The 15,789-nt window shown below is 40.7% G+C and overlaps 1 protein-coding gene across 2 annotated transcripts in view; it reads left to right on the top strand.

Annotated features, from left to right (window-relative positions):
* SLC39A8 (solute carrier family 39 member 8) overlaps positions 1-15,789 on the top strand; it is an 83,673-nt gene that overhangs the window by 23,700 nt on the left and 44,184 nt on the right. For both annotated transcript variants that reach the window (XM_055587814.1, XM_055587815.1), the window contains exons 3-4: positions 7,847-8,009; positions 14,642-14,811. In XM_055587814.1, coding sequence (XP_055443789.1) covers positions 7,847-8,009; positions 14,642-14,811 — 333 coding nt within the window. The remainder of the gene's footprint in view (positions 1-7,846; positions 8,010-14,641; positions 14,812-15,789) is intronic.

Below are 15,789 nucleotides of genomic sequence, written 5' to 3'. Positions count from 1 at the left end.
CCCAAAGTGTCTTTTAAATAATTACTTTGAGTATCAATTAGGAGTCTTTCATTTGTAAGTAAAAGAAACTTAAGTGAAATTAGCTTAAGTCAAAAAAGAAATTCATTGACTTAGGTAACCAAAAAGTCAAGGGGGGCAGAACCAGCTTTAGGCGCAGATGTATCCAGGAGACTAGTGCTCGTATTGGATACCTGCCTTTCTCTGCTTATTAGTTCACCTTCATTCATGTAATGGGAAAGTGGCCAAAGGGACCCATAGGCAGTCTGAGGGTCCCTTTGGCCACTTTGCCACCATAGCAATCCTAGTGGAAGAAAATTTCTGCAGTGGCTCCACCAGAGAGTGGACAAGTCTGGGTCCTATGTTCCCTGGTCAGTCACAGCTACATCATGTGGAGGGAGGCTCTCATCCCAGGCAGGTGAGCTGTTCCTGGATAATGGAGAAGGGATCTCAGACAGGCAACAGCAATTCACTGGCCTTAATTATTTCTTGTGTTTTGGGCTTATCTTGCTCTGTCTTCCACTTGCACTGTTTCCACTGTAGGAACAGTGGAAAAACAGTGACAGGCTTTACTTTTTTGGGCTCCAAAATCACTGTAGATGGTGACTGCAGCCATGAAATTAAAAGATGCTTGCTCCTTGGAAGAAAAGTTATGACCAACCTAGACAGCATATTAAAAAGCAGAGACAGTACTTTGCCAACAAAGGTCCAGCTAGTCAAAGCTATGGTTTTTCCAGTAGTCATGTATGGATGTGAGAATTGGACTATAAAGAAGGCTGAGCACCGAAGAAGTGATGCTTTTGAACTGTGGTGTTGGAGAAGACTCTTGAGAGTCCCTTGGACTGCAAGGAGATCCAACCAGTCCATTGTAAAGAAATCAGTCCTGAATAATCATTAGAAGGACTGATGCTGAAGCTGAAACTCCAATACTTTGGCCACCTGATGTGAAGAACTGACTCATTTGAAAAGACCCTGATGCTGGGAAAGATTGAAGGCAGGAGGAGACTCAGGGGACTAAAGAGGATGAGATGGTTGGATGGCATCACCAACTCAGTGGACATGAGTTTGAGTAAACTCCGGGATGGACAGGGAGGCCTGGTGTGCTGCAGTCCATGGGCTTGTAAAGAGTTGGACACGACTGAGTGACTGAACTGAACTGCTCTATCTTATTCACAGACTTCCTTTCCTGCTTTTGCACAAATCATATATATATTCTCAAAGCTTTTCTCTCCTTTCTGTACTCTCTCTGTGATGATCTCCTCTAGTCCCACTTAGCTGTTACCTCTCTACAGAAGACAGTCACATCTTGATCTCTGGCCTCTAAATTTCCCAGAGAAAACTCATTCATCGTTTCCATTTGGTGTCCCACAAATAGGCATTGCAACTTTAAATGTCTAAAATGAAACTTGGCACCACCCTTCTGATTCTTTTCTTTTCCTAGGTTCTTTAATCCCACAAGTAACAACATTCTATTTCTACTTTCCTGGAGTTCTGACCTCAGAGTTGTTTTTGACTATTTCCTCTATTTTTGACTATATTATTTCTGCTTTGTATGAACTCTCATAGTTCTTTATCATTAATCATTTTCTCTCTGGTTTTAGAGATACTGGTGTATCTGATTTATTGCTGCTGAGATTATTTAAGTTTCCTGATGGGAAGTATGATGACTTATTTTTCTTTGTGCCATTTTTTTTTTGTCACCCTCCAGCGTCCCTCCACCTTCAGCTTCTCCCATCACTGTAATACCCAGATTTTATGAAGCAATAAATGCTTGTTGAGTAAAGGAAAGAATTTCTGTGATGTGTAGTACAGTTATTATACATAGTTTGGTATTGTTAAAAAAAAAGTCTGATAGTAAGGTAATAAAAACAGATTTTATTCAAGAACTATTGGAATAGGGAAAAAGTACCTCAGTATAGAACAGTATTCTTCTCAGTTCTGAATACATCATAGACAAGTGGAGATTTATAGCCAAGGAGCAGCATGGGGATCAGTGGATGGGAAACTACAGAGGAGACATCAGAGGCAGAGAGGGATTTTGACCAAACAGACCCAACAGGATTTCTGCTGAAGCCAGGTTAATCAGATATCAGGGTGAGGAAGGAGGAATTTCACCAGATATTGAGGATATTCGGATAATGTCGCATGGTAAGGACAGGGGATTCTCTGTAAACATATTTAGCAGCATTCTTGCTAAAACTGGGCAGCGCCAGCCATACAAGGATGGATGCAAAGCTGCAGCCTAGAGGACTTAGACTGGGTGGATTGTGTGAGTCACTTAGTCATGTCCAACTCTTTGCCACCCCACGGACTGTAGCCCGCCAGGCTTCTCTGTCCATGGAATTCTCTAGGCAAGAATACTGGAGTAGATTGCCATTCCCTTCTCCAGAGGAACCCCAACGCTGGTCTCCTGCCTCTCAGGCAGATTCTTTACCGTTTGAGCTACAGGGAAGTCCAGAGGACTTAGAAGAACCTGACTGAAGTTTAGTCAAGGAGTCTGTTTATTTATCTGAGCTGTGTAATCTTAAGTCTTGCCTAATTCCTTGGCACTTAGTATAAGCAGATTTCCACTGTATGAAATGTTGAGGGAGGAACTTGCCCTAATCATTCAACCTTCCCTTGTCCTCTCTTTGGACCGGTCCCCAGAATCCCTACAAAGATATGTCTGGAAGAGAAACAAAACTTCTTACTATTCAGTTCACTGGTGGAAGGTGGAGAGGAGGAAGCAGAAGAAGAAATGTATGGGACTATCTGCTAAAATGATTTTGAATGTAATTTGGGGTCTCATTAAGGAGATGAATCTAAATCCCCTGACCTCTACCACTTATTTGGTACTTTGTGTGTATAAGACCCCTTTGAGATCATCTTAATGCAGGTAGGAGTTTAACTCAACATGTAGAAGACACCTTTAGGAAAAAGTCCCCAGCCCACTGTACCTTAGCACGGCTGCTGGTTGCAGTCTGCAGCTTTTTTTGCACAAAGCTCAAAATGCCACAGCAGACCTCAGAGTGGCAGTCTTGAGAAGAGCAGTGTTGTAAGAGCAAATAGGTGGAAAGAACAGCCAGTACGGAAATGTGAAGGAGCCCGTGAAAGCACACGGAAGCAGATACTCTTCAGGTTAATCACCCTGAGCTGTTTTCTGAGGAGCGCCTGTTGGTCACACCAGTTTTATAGTTCATTCATTGTTTATTTTGGAGGAGAAGGGGTGTGTTTGAGAGGACGTTTGAACTTCCTTAATGGTTCTGCCGGTTCTGTTGTCACTCTGTTCTGTCCAGGCCCTGGGCGCTCATCCTGTTTATCTCTGCTCTGGAAAGCACTGCCCTTTCTTAGACTACTGCTTTCTTTGTGTCAGGTTCAACTTTGTTATTTCAAAGCACAATAAAAATCAGTGTTGTTTAAAACCAAATAAGGTGCAGTATACAGCTGTTTGCATTCCACTTGCTGGTAGCTATTAGGTTGGTGCAAACGTAATTGCAGTTTTGGACTGTGAATTTTAAATCACTATAACTAGGCTCAAATACATCTTTATTAATCAAGAATCATTCAACCAACACATTTTTGCCAATGAGAAATAAGTTTGTTTATTCCTATAGCATAAAAATCCATGCTCTGGGATTTGACCAACTCTTGGAAAACATATTCTGCCTCCTGCTGTTTGTGGAAGCGTCTTCTCTGCAAAAAGTTGTAGAGATGCTGGAAGAAGTGGTAGTCGGTTGGCCAGAGGTCAGGTGAATATGGCAGATGAGGCAAAACTTCGTAGCCCAATTCGTTCAACTTTTGAAGCGTTGGTTGTACAATGTATGGTCAGATGTTGTCATAGAGAAGAATCGGGCCCTTTCTGTTGATCAATGTTGGCTGCATGCGTTACAGTTTTTGGTGCGTCTCATTTATTTGCTGAGCATACTTCTCGGATGTAATGGTTTCACCAGGATTCAGAAAGCTGTAGTGGGTCAGATGAGTAGCAGACCACCAGTGACCATGACCTTCTTTTGGTGCAAGTTTGGCTTTGGGAAGTGCTTTGGAGCTTCTTCTTCATCCAACCATAAGCTGGTTGTCACTGATTATCACACACAATCCACTTTTCATTGCATGTCAGAGTCTGATCGAGAAATGGTTTGCTGTTGTTGCATAGAATATGAGAAGATGACACTTCAAAATGATGATTTTTTTGATTTTCAGACAGCTCGTGAGGCATCCACTTATCGAGCTTTTTCACCTTTCCAGTTAGCGTCAAATGTCAAATGACTATAGAATGGTCAACATTGAGTTTTTTGGCAGCTTCTTGTATAGTTGTAAGAGGATCAGCTTTGATGATTGCTTTCAGTTGGTGGTCATCAGCTTCTGATGGCCGGCTGCTGTGCTCCTCATCTCCCAGGCTTTCATCTCGTTTGCAAAACTTCTTGAACCACCACTGCACTGTGTGTTCATTAGCAGTTCCTGGGCCAAATGCCTTGGTAATGTTGCGAGTTGTCTCTGCTGCTTTATCACTCATTTTTGAACTCGAAGAAGAAAATGACTTGAATTTGTTTTTTGTCTAACATTATTTCCATAGTCTAAAATAAATACAAAATAAACAGCAGGCCATAAGTCATTGGCAAAAAAAACATAAACTGAGAAATGTGCATTAAAATGTTATATAACATAACCACATTTATTTAAGAATGTATCCAGTATCAAATGTCAAATTTCAACAGTGCAAAAACTGCAATTACTTTTTGCACCAACCTAATATTTAATTAAACTAAATCAATTAATTTTCACTCATAACTCCTTTGTTTTTATTTTTTAAAATGAAAATATAGTTGACATACAATATTATGCTAGTTTTAGGTAGTTAGATTATGTTAGATTATATTAGATTATGTTAATGTAATTATGTTAGTTTTGGTGATTAGAAATTTGCAGGCATTATGAAGTGATAAGTAGTAACCATCTATCCCCACATAAAATTATGACAATATTATTGACCGTGTTCCTTATGCTGTATATTACAACCCTATGGCTTATTTATTTTATAACTGGAGGTTTGTATCTCTTAATCCCCTACACCTACTTTATCCCCTTTTCTGGCAGTCACTGTTTGTTTTCTGAAATAGATAGCCACTTTAAATGAAGCAGGCCTGCCATTAATTCAGTTTTGTCACACTGTTAGTAATCCTCATTCTAAAATCATAAAGCAAAGCTTGAGTTTTGTTGTTTCACTACCTTTTTGTTCTTTTAGCACAGATCATCAAGACTTTCAGCTATCATACAATATTGATTTATATTCTTGACTGCATTTTTTTAGTGTCTTTAATGATTTATAATGGACAGTCTGGCATCCATAAGGATAGTGACTTTAAAACTCTTGACTGCCATTTATAGTAATAAATGAACTTTATATTGCAGTTCAGTATCCATGTGTCTGGTATGTATAAAGTGTAACTGAAGCAAAAGTTTGACTAAGCAATACTTATTCTTGTTTTATGTGATATGATCTACAGTTTCTATGATATTGTTTTTTACTTGCTTACAAAATGCTGACTCTGATGTTGTTAAGTGGATTTCCTGACCCATGAATGCGTCACATTAGAGTCTAAAAGGAACTGTTTAGCAGTCATCAAGTTTTAGGAAGTCTTAGATTGTGAATTCTGAGAAGACTTTGCACATTATCTATGCACAGCTTCCCCTTTTCCTCCTATTTTGGAGGCATTTCCTTGCAGGGAAACAGTGCAGCTTTGTGTTTCTACTTCTAGACCTATTTATTTCTGGAATCATGCAATGAGGCAATTGAGCCACATGGACTCTGTATTTTTTTTTGCTTTTGGCCGGGCCTTGTAGCTTGCCAAATCTTAGTTCCCTAAAGAGGGATTGAAACCAGGCCCTAGGCAATTGAAAGTGTGGAATCCTAACCACAGGACTGCCAGGGAGTTCCCTGGACTCTGTAATGTTTGAGCCTTGCAATTATACTGCTAGGTGTCTTCATGGTAATGAGTAAACTATACCCACTTTCTCTCCCCCAGTTGGCCATCAAGCTATTTTTTCCCTCCATTAGTTCATTATCCCCTATTCTTGACCTTAGGAAAGACTGTTAACAGAGCATCGAGTGTATTGTCACCTCTTCTAGGGATGGCACACAGTTCTCACTGTCATAAACCCAAAGGAGAGTTTGGCTTGAATAAAGAATAACTTTAGGTACATTTTTCAACATTAACAGTTGTCTGAATGTGCATTTTCTTTAAGGCAATTGAAGTCTTAGCCTTTGGCAACTTCGTACATTTTGTAGAGGGTTAGGACTTCAGTAGGGCTTCCCCAGTGGCTCAGTGGTAATGAATTCACCTGCAGTGCAGGAGACCCTGAGAGACTGGTTCAATCCTTGGGTTGGGAAGATCCTCTGGAGTAGGAAATGGCAACCCACTCCAGTACGCTTGCCTGGAAAATCCCATGGACAGAGGAGCCTGGTGGGTTGCAGTCCATAGGGTTGCAAAGAGTTGGACATGACTGAGGGACTAAACAACAACAACAAAGGGCTTCCACATATATATTTGGGGAGGACACAATCCAGTCCAGAGAGCAAAGCTAAAGTCTTAGTGGGGCTTAAATATTGGCTGAAGTATGTGAAGAAATGTTCTTTGCACTTATTAGAGATATAGTTTTTTTATTTGAGTGAATGGGTATTTTTAATGCTCTGTAATTCTTACAACATTTATTAGCAGTAGTAACACATTTAATTTCTTTTATATTCATCTTAATAATCCAAGTATATAGAAGAAAGTTTACAGTTAAAATATACCTGAGTAAACTGACACTTTAAAAAAGTTATTTCTGAAGAGAATTTTTTTCTAATGCAGGCTCTATTCCTTATTAATAGTTAAATGAATTTCTAAACAGCCTTGCGCCATTTTCAAAACTTTCTATGATACAGAAAAGCTACCCACCATCACTGAGAATAATAGATATTTTAGCAAACAATGATTTGTTCTAAAGATCTGTTTTCAAACAACTTTTACATATTAAGATTCTTATTATTTTAGTCTAGGATGGATGAATTTCTTAATCATGAAATTATAAGGGAACCAGGTGTGTTTGTCTATAAGAAATGCTATTCTGAGCCACTTCAGTAGCCACCATGAAATACCTATTTGAACCAAAATAAAACAGAGATGGAAGACTGAGGATATAAAGTTGTTTTAGACCTCTTTGTGCGAATTGGTTCACTGTTAATATTTTTAGAATCCTGGAAATCTCCAAACTTATATTTTGGCTGCTATAGATAGGCTGTTGATCAAGAAAAAATTTTTTGGCCATTTTTCTAGTTTCTAGCATTAAAGAGGTATGATTTGCTTCACAATTATAGAGGTCTATACATTTTTACAGTAGGCTTGTTTTGAACTGTGGTGCTGGAGAAGACTCTTGAGAGTCCCTTGGACTGCAAGGAGATCCAACCAGTCCATTCTGAAGGAGATCAGCCCTGGGATTTCTTCGGAAGGAATGATGCTAAAGCTGAAGCTCCAGTACTTTGGCCACGTCATGTGAAGAGTTGACTCATTGGAAAAGACTCTGATGCTGGGAGGGATTGGGGGCAGGAGGAGAAGGGGATGACAGAGGATGAGATGGCTGGATGGCATCACTGACTCAATGGACGTGAGTCTGAGTGAACTCCGGGAGTTGGTGATGGACAGGGAGGCCTGGTGTGCTGCGATTCATGGGGTCGCAAAGAGTCGGAGGCGACTGAGCAACTGAACTGAACTGTGTATAAACAATAATGTTGAATGTCTAGAGAAAATACTTTGTATCTCTTTATGATATCTTTGCTGCAGACTTTTGCTGTGCTGACACATATATGTTTACTTTGTTTCTTCTGTTTCAGTGTTTATCAGCTGAAGAGATCTTTTCCCTTCATGGCTTTTCAAATGTTACACAGATCACCAGCTCAAACTTCTCTGTCATCTGTCCAGCAGTCTTACAGCAACTGAACTTTCACCCTTGCAAGGAAAGGCTCAAACACAAAACAAAACCCAGTCTTTCAGAGGGTATGTTGGAAGTTTTTTTCTCATTTGTTGGAAAAATCTGGGGGCTAGTCTGAAATGAAATCAAGATACTTGCTCTGAATCAATCTACACAGAATCCCTTTTTTAAACAAAACAAAAACCAACTTATATTCTGGAAATCTTTCAGAGTAAGCATGACTAGAACTTATTTATGCCTCAAAAGTTATGCTCTTCTATTTATGGAGTCAAAGTTTTACTTGGTACCAATTGAAAATTTTATAAATTTTGGTCTAGTTTTAAACAATATATGTTTTATGCCGTGTACATTGGATGGCACATTACACCATTTGCATTCACTATTTGGGTCATAACTGATCCTTTTCCGTTACCTTGTGCTTATCATATTATTTTAAAACCTGTCAATTTATCTGTCACTGTCAGTAAAGGGAAAAGGGGGCTAGTATGATTCTAAATTAAATCTTAAGATACTGAGTTATTACTGCTTTGATTTTCAAAAATGAAAGAAAATGCCACTGACTATTTTAAGTGCCTATAGTAGTGTTGCCATAGATTATTGCATTAAAAAACAATTGTAAAGAACATTTAAAATATAAGCAAGTGTATTCGTACTATATAGTTCATATACTTAATTAAATGTGTGGAGGAATTCTTTCATGAGTGAGATAAACCAACTGTTGAGGGGCTGTTTGTTAAGTCTATAGTTTCATGGTATTCTCCGATTGTTACCTGCCCCACGTGAGTATTTTAATTCTCTTTTGTTTTGTTCCTTTATTTTCTGTTCATTAAGGATTACTGAGGGGAGGGAGAGGGCCATGGCTAGATCTTCTCTAGGGGACAGAATTCTTGGTCCAGGGAATACCAGCATAAGCTTGGGGATGATCTTGGCATGTGCTTATACATCAGTGAGAAAGCATGCATGTCTGGGCACAGTGAGCAGGAAGCAGAGTAGAAAGAGATGGTAGCCAGGGGCCAGATAGGGAGGGCCTGTAGGGTGTGGTAAACTGAATTTAGTTCTGAATGTGGTATGAAGACACTGTAGGGTTCTAAACAAGAGGGTGATATGATTTTATTTGGATTTGTAAAAGATTATTCTACTTGCAGTTTGAAGAATAAGTTGTTATGGGGCAAGAGTAGAAGCAAGGAAATGGATCAGGGGTAGGGGGCTTAGCCTGATGAGGGCTTGATCTAAGGTGGGAGAGGAGAAGTGAGGAGATACGGTCAGATTCAGGATGGATTTCCGTGAGGCTTCCCCAATGACTCGATGGCTCGGCAGTAAAGAATTGGCCTGCAACGCAGGGACCCAGGAGACATGGGTTCGATCCCTAGGTCGTCAAGCTCCCCTGGAGGAGGAAGTGTCAGCCCACTCAAGTATTCTCACCAGGAAAACATCCCAGTCCATGAGGTCACAGAGTCGGATGACTGATCGGCAAAGCATGTGAGCACTCAGGGTGGACTTTGGAGATGGTGCTAATGTGGTTTGCCCTCTGCACTGGATGTGTGAGAGGGAAAGATGAATGAAATTTGAGCCAGAGAAACTGTATAAATGGTTGCACCTGTATCCTGGGGTGGACAAGACTGGGGAGGAGCACTTTGTTGTGGAGGAAGCGAGGGGTGAGTGTATTTTTGATGTGACTGGTGTGAGCCGTTGATGTAGACCCACAAGGGGCGATGTCCAGTAGACAGTGGATACGCACATCCAGAGACCAGGCTGAGGCTGGAGATTTGTCATCCTAGTGGTCCTTGGAGCCACTGGTCTGAGTGAGCACATCTAATGCGGATATAGATAGAGAACATAGAGATAGAGCGCATAGAGTAAAAATGGAGAAGAAAAGGGAAGCCTCAACAAAGCAAGTGCCTATTTTTACCAACTTTTGGATTCCTTTGTATATATATGAGTAACAGGGATAACAATGAAGGCAAAAATAATGATCATAGCCAACTTTTATGTAGTGCTTACTATAACAGCCACTTTTCCAAATTCTTTTATATGTTAATTCATCTTTGGACAAGTAAATGATGAAGGAACAGCTATTCCCATTCTACAGCCTAGGAAACTGAGACACAGTTCAAAATCATTTGCTCAAGATTACACAGCCTGTCTCTGTGCTTCATCTGTAAAATGGAGATAGTAATAGTACTTTCCTTATAGAATTGTTGGAAATAGTAAATGAGTTAACATATGCAAGTACCTAGAACAGTGCCTGGCAGAAAATAGGAAGAATGTGCCTTCACTCTTCTTACACACGTGCTCAGAGGTTGACTCCATTCCTTGGCCCCCATGTAAGACTATTCTTTTCTAACAAAGAAATGATTTTTTAAATAATGAAATGCCCTGGATTCTTGATATAACAGTTTACTTAATACAGAGACAATTTTGAGCTCATTCAAGGGAATGAAAAACCAAAATAAAAGCAAGCCAAAGAGTCATGACTCATTTGTAAAGACCCTGAAGCTGGGAAAGATTGACGGTGGGAGGAAAAGGGGACGGCAGAGGGTGAGATGGTTGGATGGCATCACTGACTCTATGGACATGAGTTTGAGTGAACTCCAGGAGTTGGTGATGGACAGGGAGGCCTGATGTGCTGCAGTCCATGGGTTCTCAGAGAGTTGGACACGACTGAGCAACTGAACTGAACTGAGAGTCATGATACCAGGATTTTATGAGTACATTTACCTTGATATTTCAGTGAGCTGATAAAAGAGTTTCACATAATCTGAGACCTCATTTATTTTTTTTGTAATTTTGCAATTGCCTTTCATGTGCTTTACAAACTCATATTGATGAGTGCAATAAACTGATGGTAAATCAAATTCTCTAGGAGATTAATTATATTTTAGCAGTAAGTTAATGGTCTAAAGTTGCCTCATTTTTTTTTTTTTTTAGTTACAGAATGCCTTTCAATTCAAATAACAGATAAGAATAATAGTATCTTACCCTTAATAGTATCCCTGAAAATCACATTGTCCAACTCTGTAATACAGCTGATGACATAAGTCTGTGCTCCAGTGGGGTTAAATGGCTTCCTTCAGGTACAATAGCTAAGGTGGGGTGAGAGCCCCGGGCTCCTGACTCCTGTTTTGTTGTGTAACAGTGAGCCAGATGGACTAAAATTTATATCATGTCTACTTATTAAATTAAAAAAAACAACAACTACATTTATTTAAGACATTAGGGAATGGGTTAAATGGTTTAATTTATCCTTTTAAAAACTCTATGAAATAAAAGAACTAAATGAGTTTGAAAAGATGATATTCTTAGAATAGTCTTATCACATCATGGGCATTCAGTAAATGTTAGCTGTTGTTACTAATATTCCTTGAAAATGTGTTAATAATCCTTCAGAGCTCACTGAGAAGCAGAGAGAAAGGATTTTCTCTGAAACAGATCATTAAAGGGAGTCCCATGTGTAGATGGAAAGGTTCAAGGAATATTTTGATATTAATTCGTTCTTTGGTGCTCAAGTTGAGTGGATGAATGGATCTTTTTTCCCCTTGAGTAATGCCCTAACAACATGAAGGGAAAGCTATGCTGTGAGCCTGGAGTGTAATGGTACACACTCCCACCGTTCCCCAGGTGGTTCCAATAAATGTGCACAGTGAGAGTAAGGAAGGTTAGAAACATTGGACCAGCAAATGAACTGGTATTTTTTTGACAGGGTTCTAGGCTGTGCCTTGAAAATATGGCATTCATTAATTCATCAAGGTATGTGTGCTATTTGCTGGGCAACATTCTGGGCTCTGAGGATGAATAAAACATAGCCCCTGTCCTTGAAAATCTTATAATTGGTAGACAAATATGCATACATGTGTGCTAAGTCGCTTCAGTCATGTCCGACTCGTTGTGACCCCATGGGCTGTAGCCCTCCACGCTCCTCTGTCCATGGGATTCTCCAGGCAAGGATACTGGAATGGGTTGCCATGCCCTCCTCCAGGGGATCTTCCTGACCCAGGGATTGATCCTGTGTCTCTTAGGTCTCCTGCATTGGCAGGTGGGTTCTTTACCACTAGTGCCACCTGGGAAGCAGACAAATATATAAATGATAAAATGATAGTGGCATGCAAGAAATGGCAAATGCCCCAGATATCTTCAAAGAGCTGTGGGAACTTGATGAGGAAGAGATTGCTGCCCAGAGGAGCCAGAAAGGCTTCATGGAGGAGAGGAGGTCTTATCATTGGTGTGGAGAGCCGTGTGTGAGTTTGTCAGGCAATGAGGACAGAAAGGTGTTTCTAGGTAAAGAACCACAGTGCAAAGATATTCTGTATATGGAAAACATTGTGTCTCCATGAAAGCCGTGTTGATAAGGGGGTAAATAAACAATACTGTCGAGGTTGTGTGGCAGTTTATATGAAGGGCAGTTGCAAATAGGAACACTAGGTGATCAGAATCGTGTTTTCAGATAATGAGTTTGGTGGCTGTGTCAAGTAGGGAGAGGAAGACCAGAGGAAGGCTGTTATAAGGCAGCCGATGAAGACTGGGAGATGACGGGAGCCTGAACTCCAGGCACAGGCGATGGGATGGAGAAATGAGTGAAATATCTCAAGCAGAACTGATTGAGTTTGGTTGCTAATTGTGTTTGGAATTGACTGTGGGGAGTGAGAAATTGAAATTGATCCTGATGCTTCTGCTGTTTATAGAAACAGTGGACAAGGGTAGTGGAATAGGATATCTCAGGGGGAAGCTGATGAGTTTAATACGCATAGTGGCTTTGCCTCTGTTTGATACTCAAAAAATTCTTTGCATTTTTATTTTTTGATTTTAGTTTCAATGTGTATATATCTTGTCTACCTGATTAGATTATAAATATTTATTGAAAGAATGAACACATGTAGGCGAGTGATGGGATAGAAGGATGTTTGTGCTAAGGGCTACACACACAGATTATACTCTGGAGGAAGAGGTGGGGTTGAAAACTGTCTCTAAGTGGAAGTGCTGAGGGGCGTGGGTAGTATTGCATAAGGCGATAAGGTAACAAATGGGAACAAGGTGGATCTTCGGAGTCTGGTGAGATAACTCTAGGGATGGTCAGGAGTCTGGGACTGATAGGAAAGTATCTGTGGAAGATAAAGGCATGGTGGGTGCTGTGATGATCTTTGTGGTAACATTGTAACATTTATTATCTGCCCTCTTCATATGGTGCTCAGCCCAAGCTACCTTGTTTTTCTTTGTGTATATGTGTTCTTGCTAGCCTCCCCAAGCCAATGGTCCAAACCCCTTGTTGGCAGAAACCACCGTTTTGATCTACATTCTAGGCTCCGTTTGCTAGGACTATTTATTTGTAGTTAGAGTCATTAGAGTAATGGTGAGCAATCCTGTATGCAGGAAGCACAATATAAAATGTTCACTGTTTTGTTGAGTCTCGGGCTTTTTAAAAATCAGATCACCTCTAAGGAGTAATAAAGCATATTGCTAAGCAATGTGGGTCCTGGGACTGGACTGGGTTTGAAATCTCTTATTCTATTCACATGACTCGGGCAACTTAAATAAATTCAAATGAACTCCACGTGCCTTGGTTTTTTCAACTGCATTAAGGAGGTAATCGGAGAAGGCAATGGCACCCCACTCCAGTACTCTTGCTTGGAGAATCCCATTGACGGAGGAGCCTGTTAGGCTGCAATCCATGGGGTCGCTAGGAGTCGGACACGACTGAGCAACTTCCCTTTCACTTTTCACTTTCATGCATTGGAGAATGGCAACCCACTCCAGTGTTCTTGCCTGGAGAATCCCAGGGATGGGGGAGCCCGGTGGGCTGCCGTCTATGGGGTCGCACAGAGTTGGACACGACTGAAGTGACTTAGCAGCAGTCAGTTAGCATGGTACATGGCACATGACAAGCACTCGCCAACATGTACCCCAATGATAGTGTCAACAAAAAAAAAACACCCCAACATTTAAAAATGCTTTCTGGACATTTTAAAGAAGTGACAATTCAGAGGCAGCTTTCTAATCTTTCACACTGTCCTTTGCATGCCGTGAGTGAGGCCATGGGCAAAGCCAGTGTCAGACAGTTCCAGGGGCTAACTTGTGTCTCAGCTTGTCCTACCCTGGCACCTGCACAGTTCACACAGGCTGTTCCTCACATTCCCATTTTGTCTTCCATCTCCTCTAGGATAACCGAGGAGATATTGAGGCCCAAAGGTCATGCATACCATTGGCTAAAGACCTTGGGATGCCATCCAATCATTTCATTCTAAGTAATACTTATTAAGCATCACTAGGGTGCCTTGCTCTGGGGATGGAGATATGAAGAATGCACCCCCATCTATGTGTGTAGCATATTTTCACCTTTGAGCCCGGTAGGGTGAGTTGTGCAAGGTATGCACCCTCCCCCGCTGCCGTATGCTCCCTTCCTGAGTGCTCAGTACACTGGGGCTCCCTGGAGGCCCGGGCGGGGGGCTGAGCTGCTACCTCTCCCGAGGAGGGGCTGTCCACAGGCGCCTGCAGACAGTGATTATGACCAGCTCAGTGTCAGCAACTTTGGTCATCTTGAAGCTAACCACTCCCACCCATCTCCACCCCTATCTTGCACTCACCCCCCCCCCATATCTTCTTGAAAAGCCTTTAAAGAAGAAACACATTTCAGGCTTAATGTACAGTAAGATGTCGTTTGCTCCTTTGTGCTAATTAATTTCCACTCCTTCCCTCTCACCCACAGTTTGGGGATATGGATTCCTGTCAGTGACAGTTATTAATCTGGCATCTCTCCTCGGATTGGTTTTGACTCCATTGATAAAGAAATCTTATTTCCCTAAGATTCTGACCTATTTTGTGGGGCTGGCCATCGGGACTTTATTTTCAAATGCAATTTTCCAACTTATACCAGAGGTAAGGAGGTTGGGCTGTTTATTTCTGTGAATAATTGTTGCTTTTAAATGTTTCACCACTTTGTACATTTTAAACCTCCATAATTCTTGCAGCAGTTTATGGTCTGGTTTATAGTGTTTTGGATAATAAAAAGCTGAATCACAGCAAATGGAAAAGCTTGTCCCAAACTCTGGGGAAGTCAGTGTCAGGGAGAAAATTCATCTTCTGGGTGGCTAGCCACCAGGACGTGCTCAGACAGCCCCGGGACACCTTGGAGGGCCTTAACAACTCCATTCTGTCGCACATTCAGCAAATTTGATTTTCTGTACTTGTTATTTATTTATTTATGGAGAGCACACAGTATCTAATTTACTAAACATATACAACAAAATTCCTTCATATATTTACAACCGCTGTGGAAGATCAGAGGACATATTAGAAAAAGGTTGACAAACCTTTTCATTTCTTTTTTTTTTTGACTGTGGAAAAAAAATCAATTGAGGGCCGATAAATAAATAGCAGCTTACTTTTTCCTTTAATGAAATGTGTTACCGATGCCATTGCCCAGAGTTGATCAGCACATGATATATACGTTTTACTTCAAATCTATAATGTGGTCATATAGGGAAGAGAGGCAGAGGGAGGAGAATGACTAGAGGAAAAGAGATGGGAAGGAAAGAAAGACATTAATAGGAAGGAGCCACAAAGGAGAACTAGAGAAATCCATACACACATAGATGATATTACTCCAGCCCGTGTACATACAAAGGTGGAGCTCCAAACAGAGAGAAAATACTACCACCTTCAGCTCATAAGTTTTAGAAAATTATAACTATATGAAAGTGGGGATGTAACTTCTTAAAGTCATAGTATTACTATTATATCTAGAAGGGACCTAGGAGAACATGTACTTCAAACCCTCAATTGCAAAAATTAAAATCCAAGGAGATTAAATCACTTATAATCAGTAACAAAGCCAGGATTATAGTTCAGACTTTC

The sequence above is a fragment of the Bubalus kerabau genome, chromosome 7, assembly GCF_029407905.1.
Source record: "Bubalus kerabau isolate K-KA32 ecotype Philippines breed swamp buffalo chromosome 7, PCC_UOA_SB_1v2, whole genome shotgun sequence".
NCBI classification, from domain to species: Eukaryota; Metazoa; Chordata; class Mammalia; order Artiodactyla; family Bovidae; genus Bubalus; species Bubalus kerabau.
The sequence above is the reverse complement of the archived record's forward strand: the minus strand, read 5'-3'. Positions and strand labels throughout refer to the sequence as shown.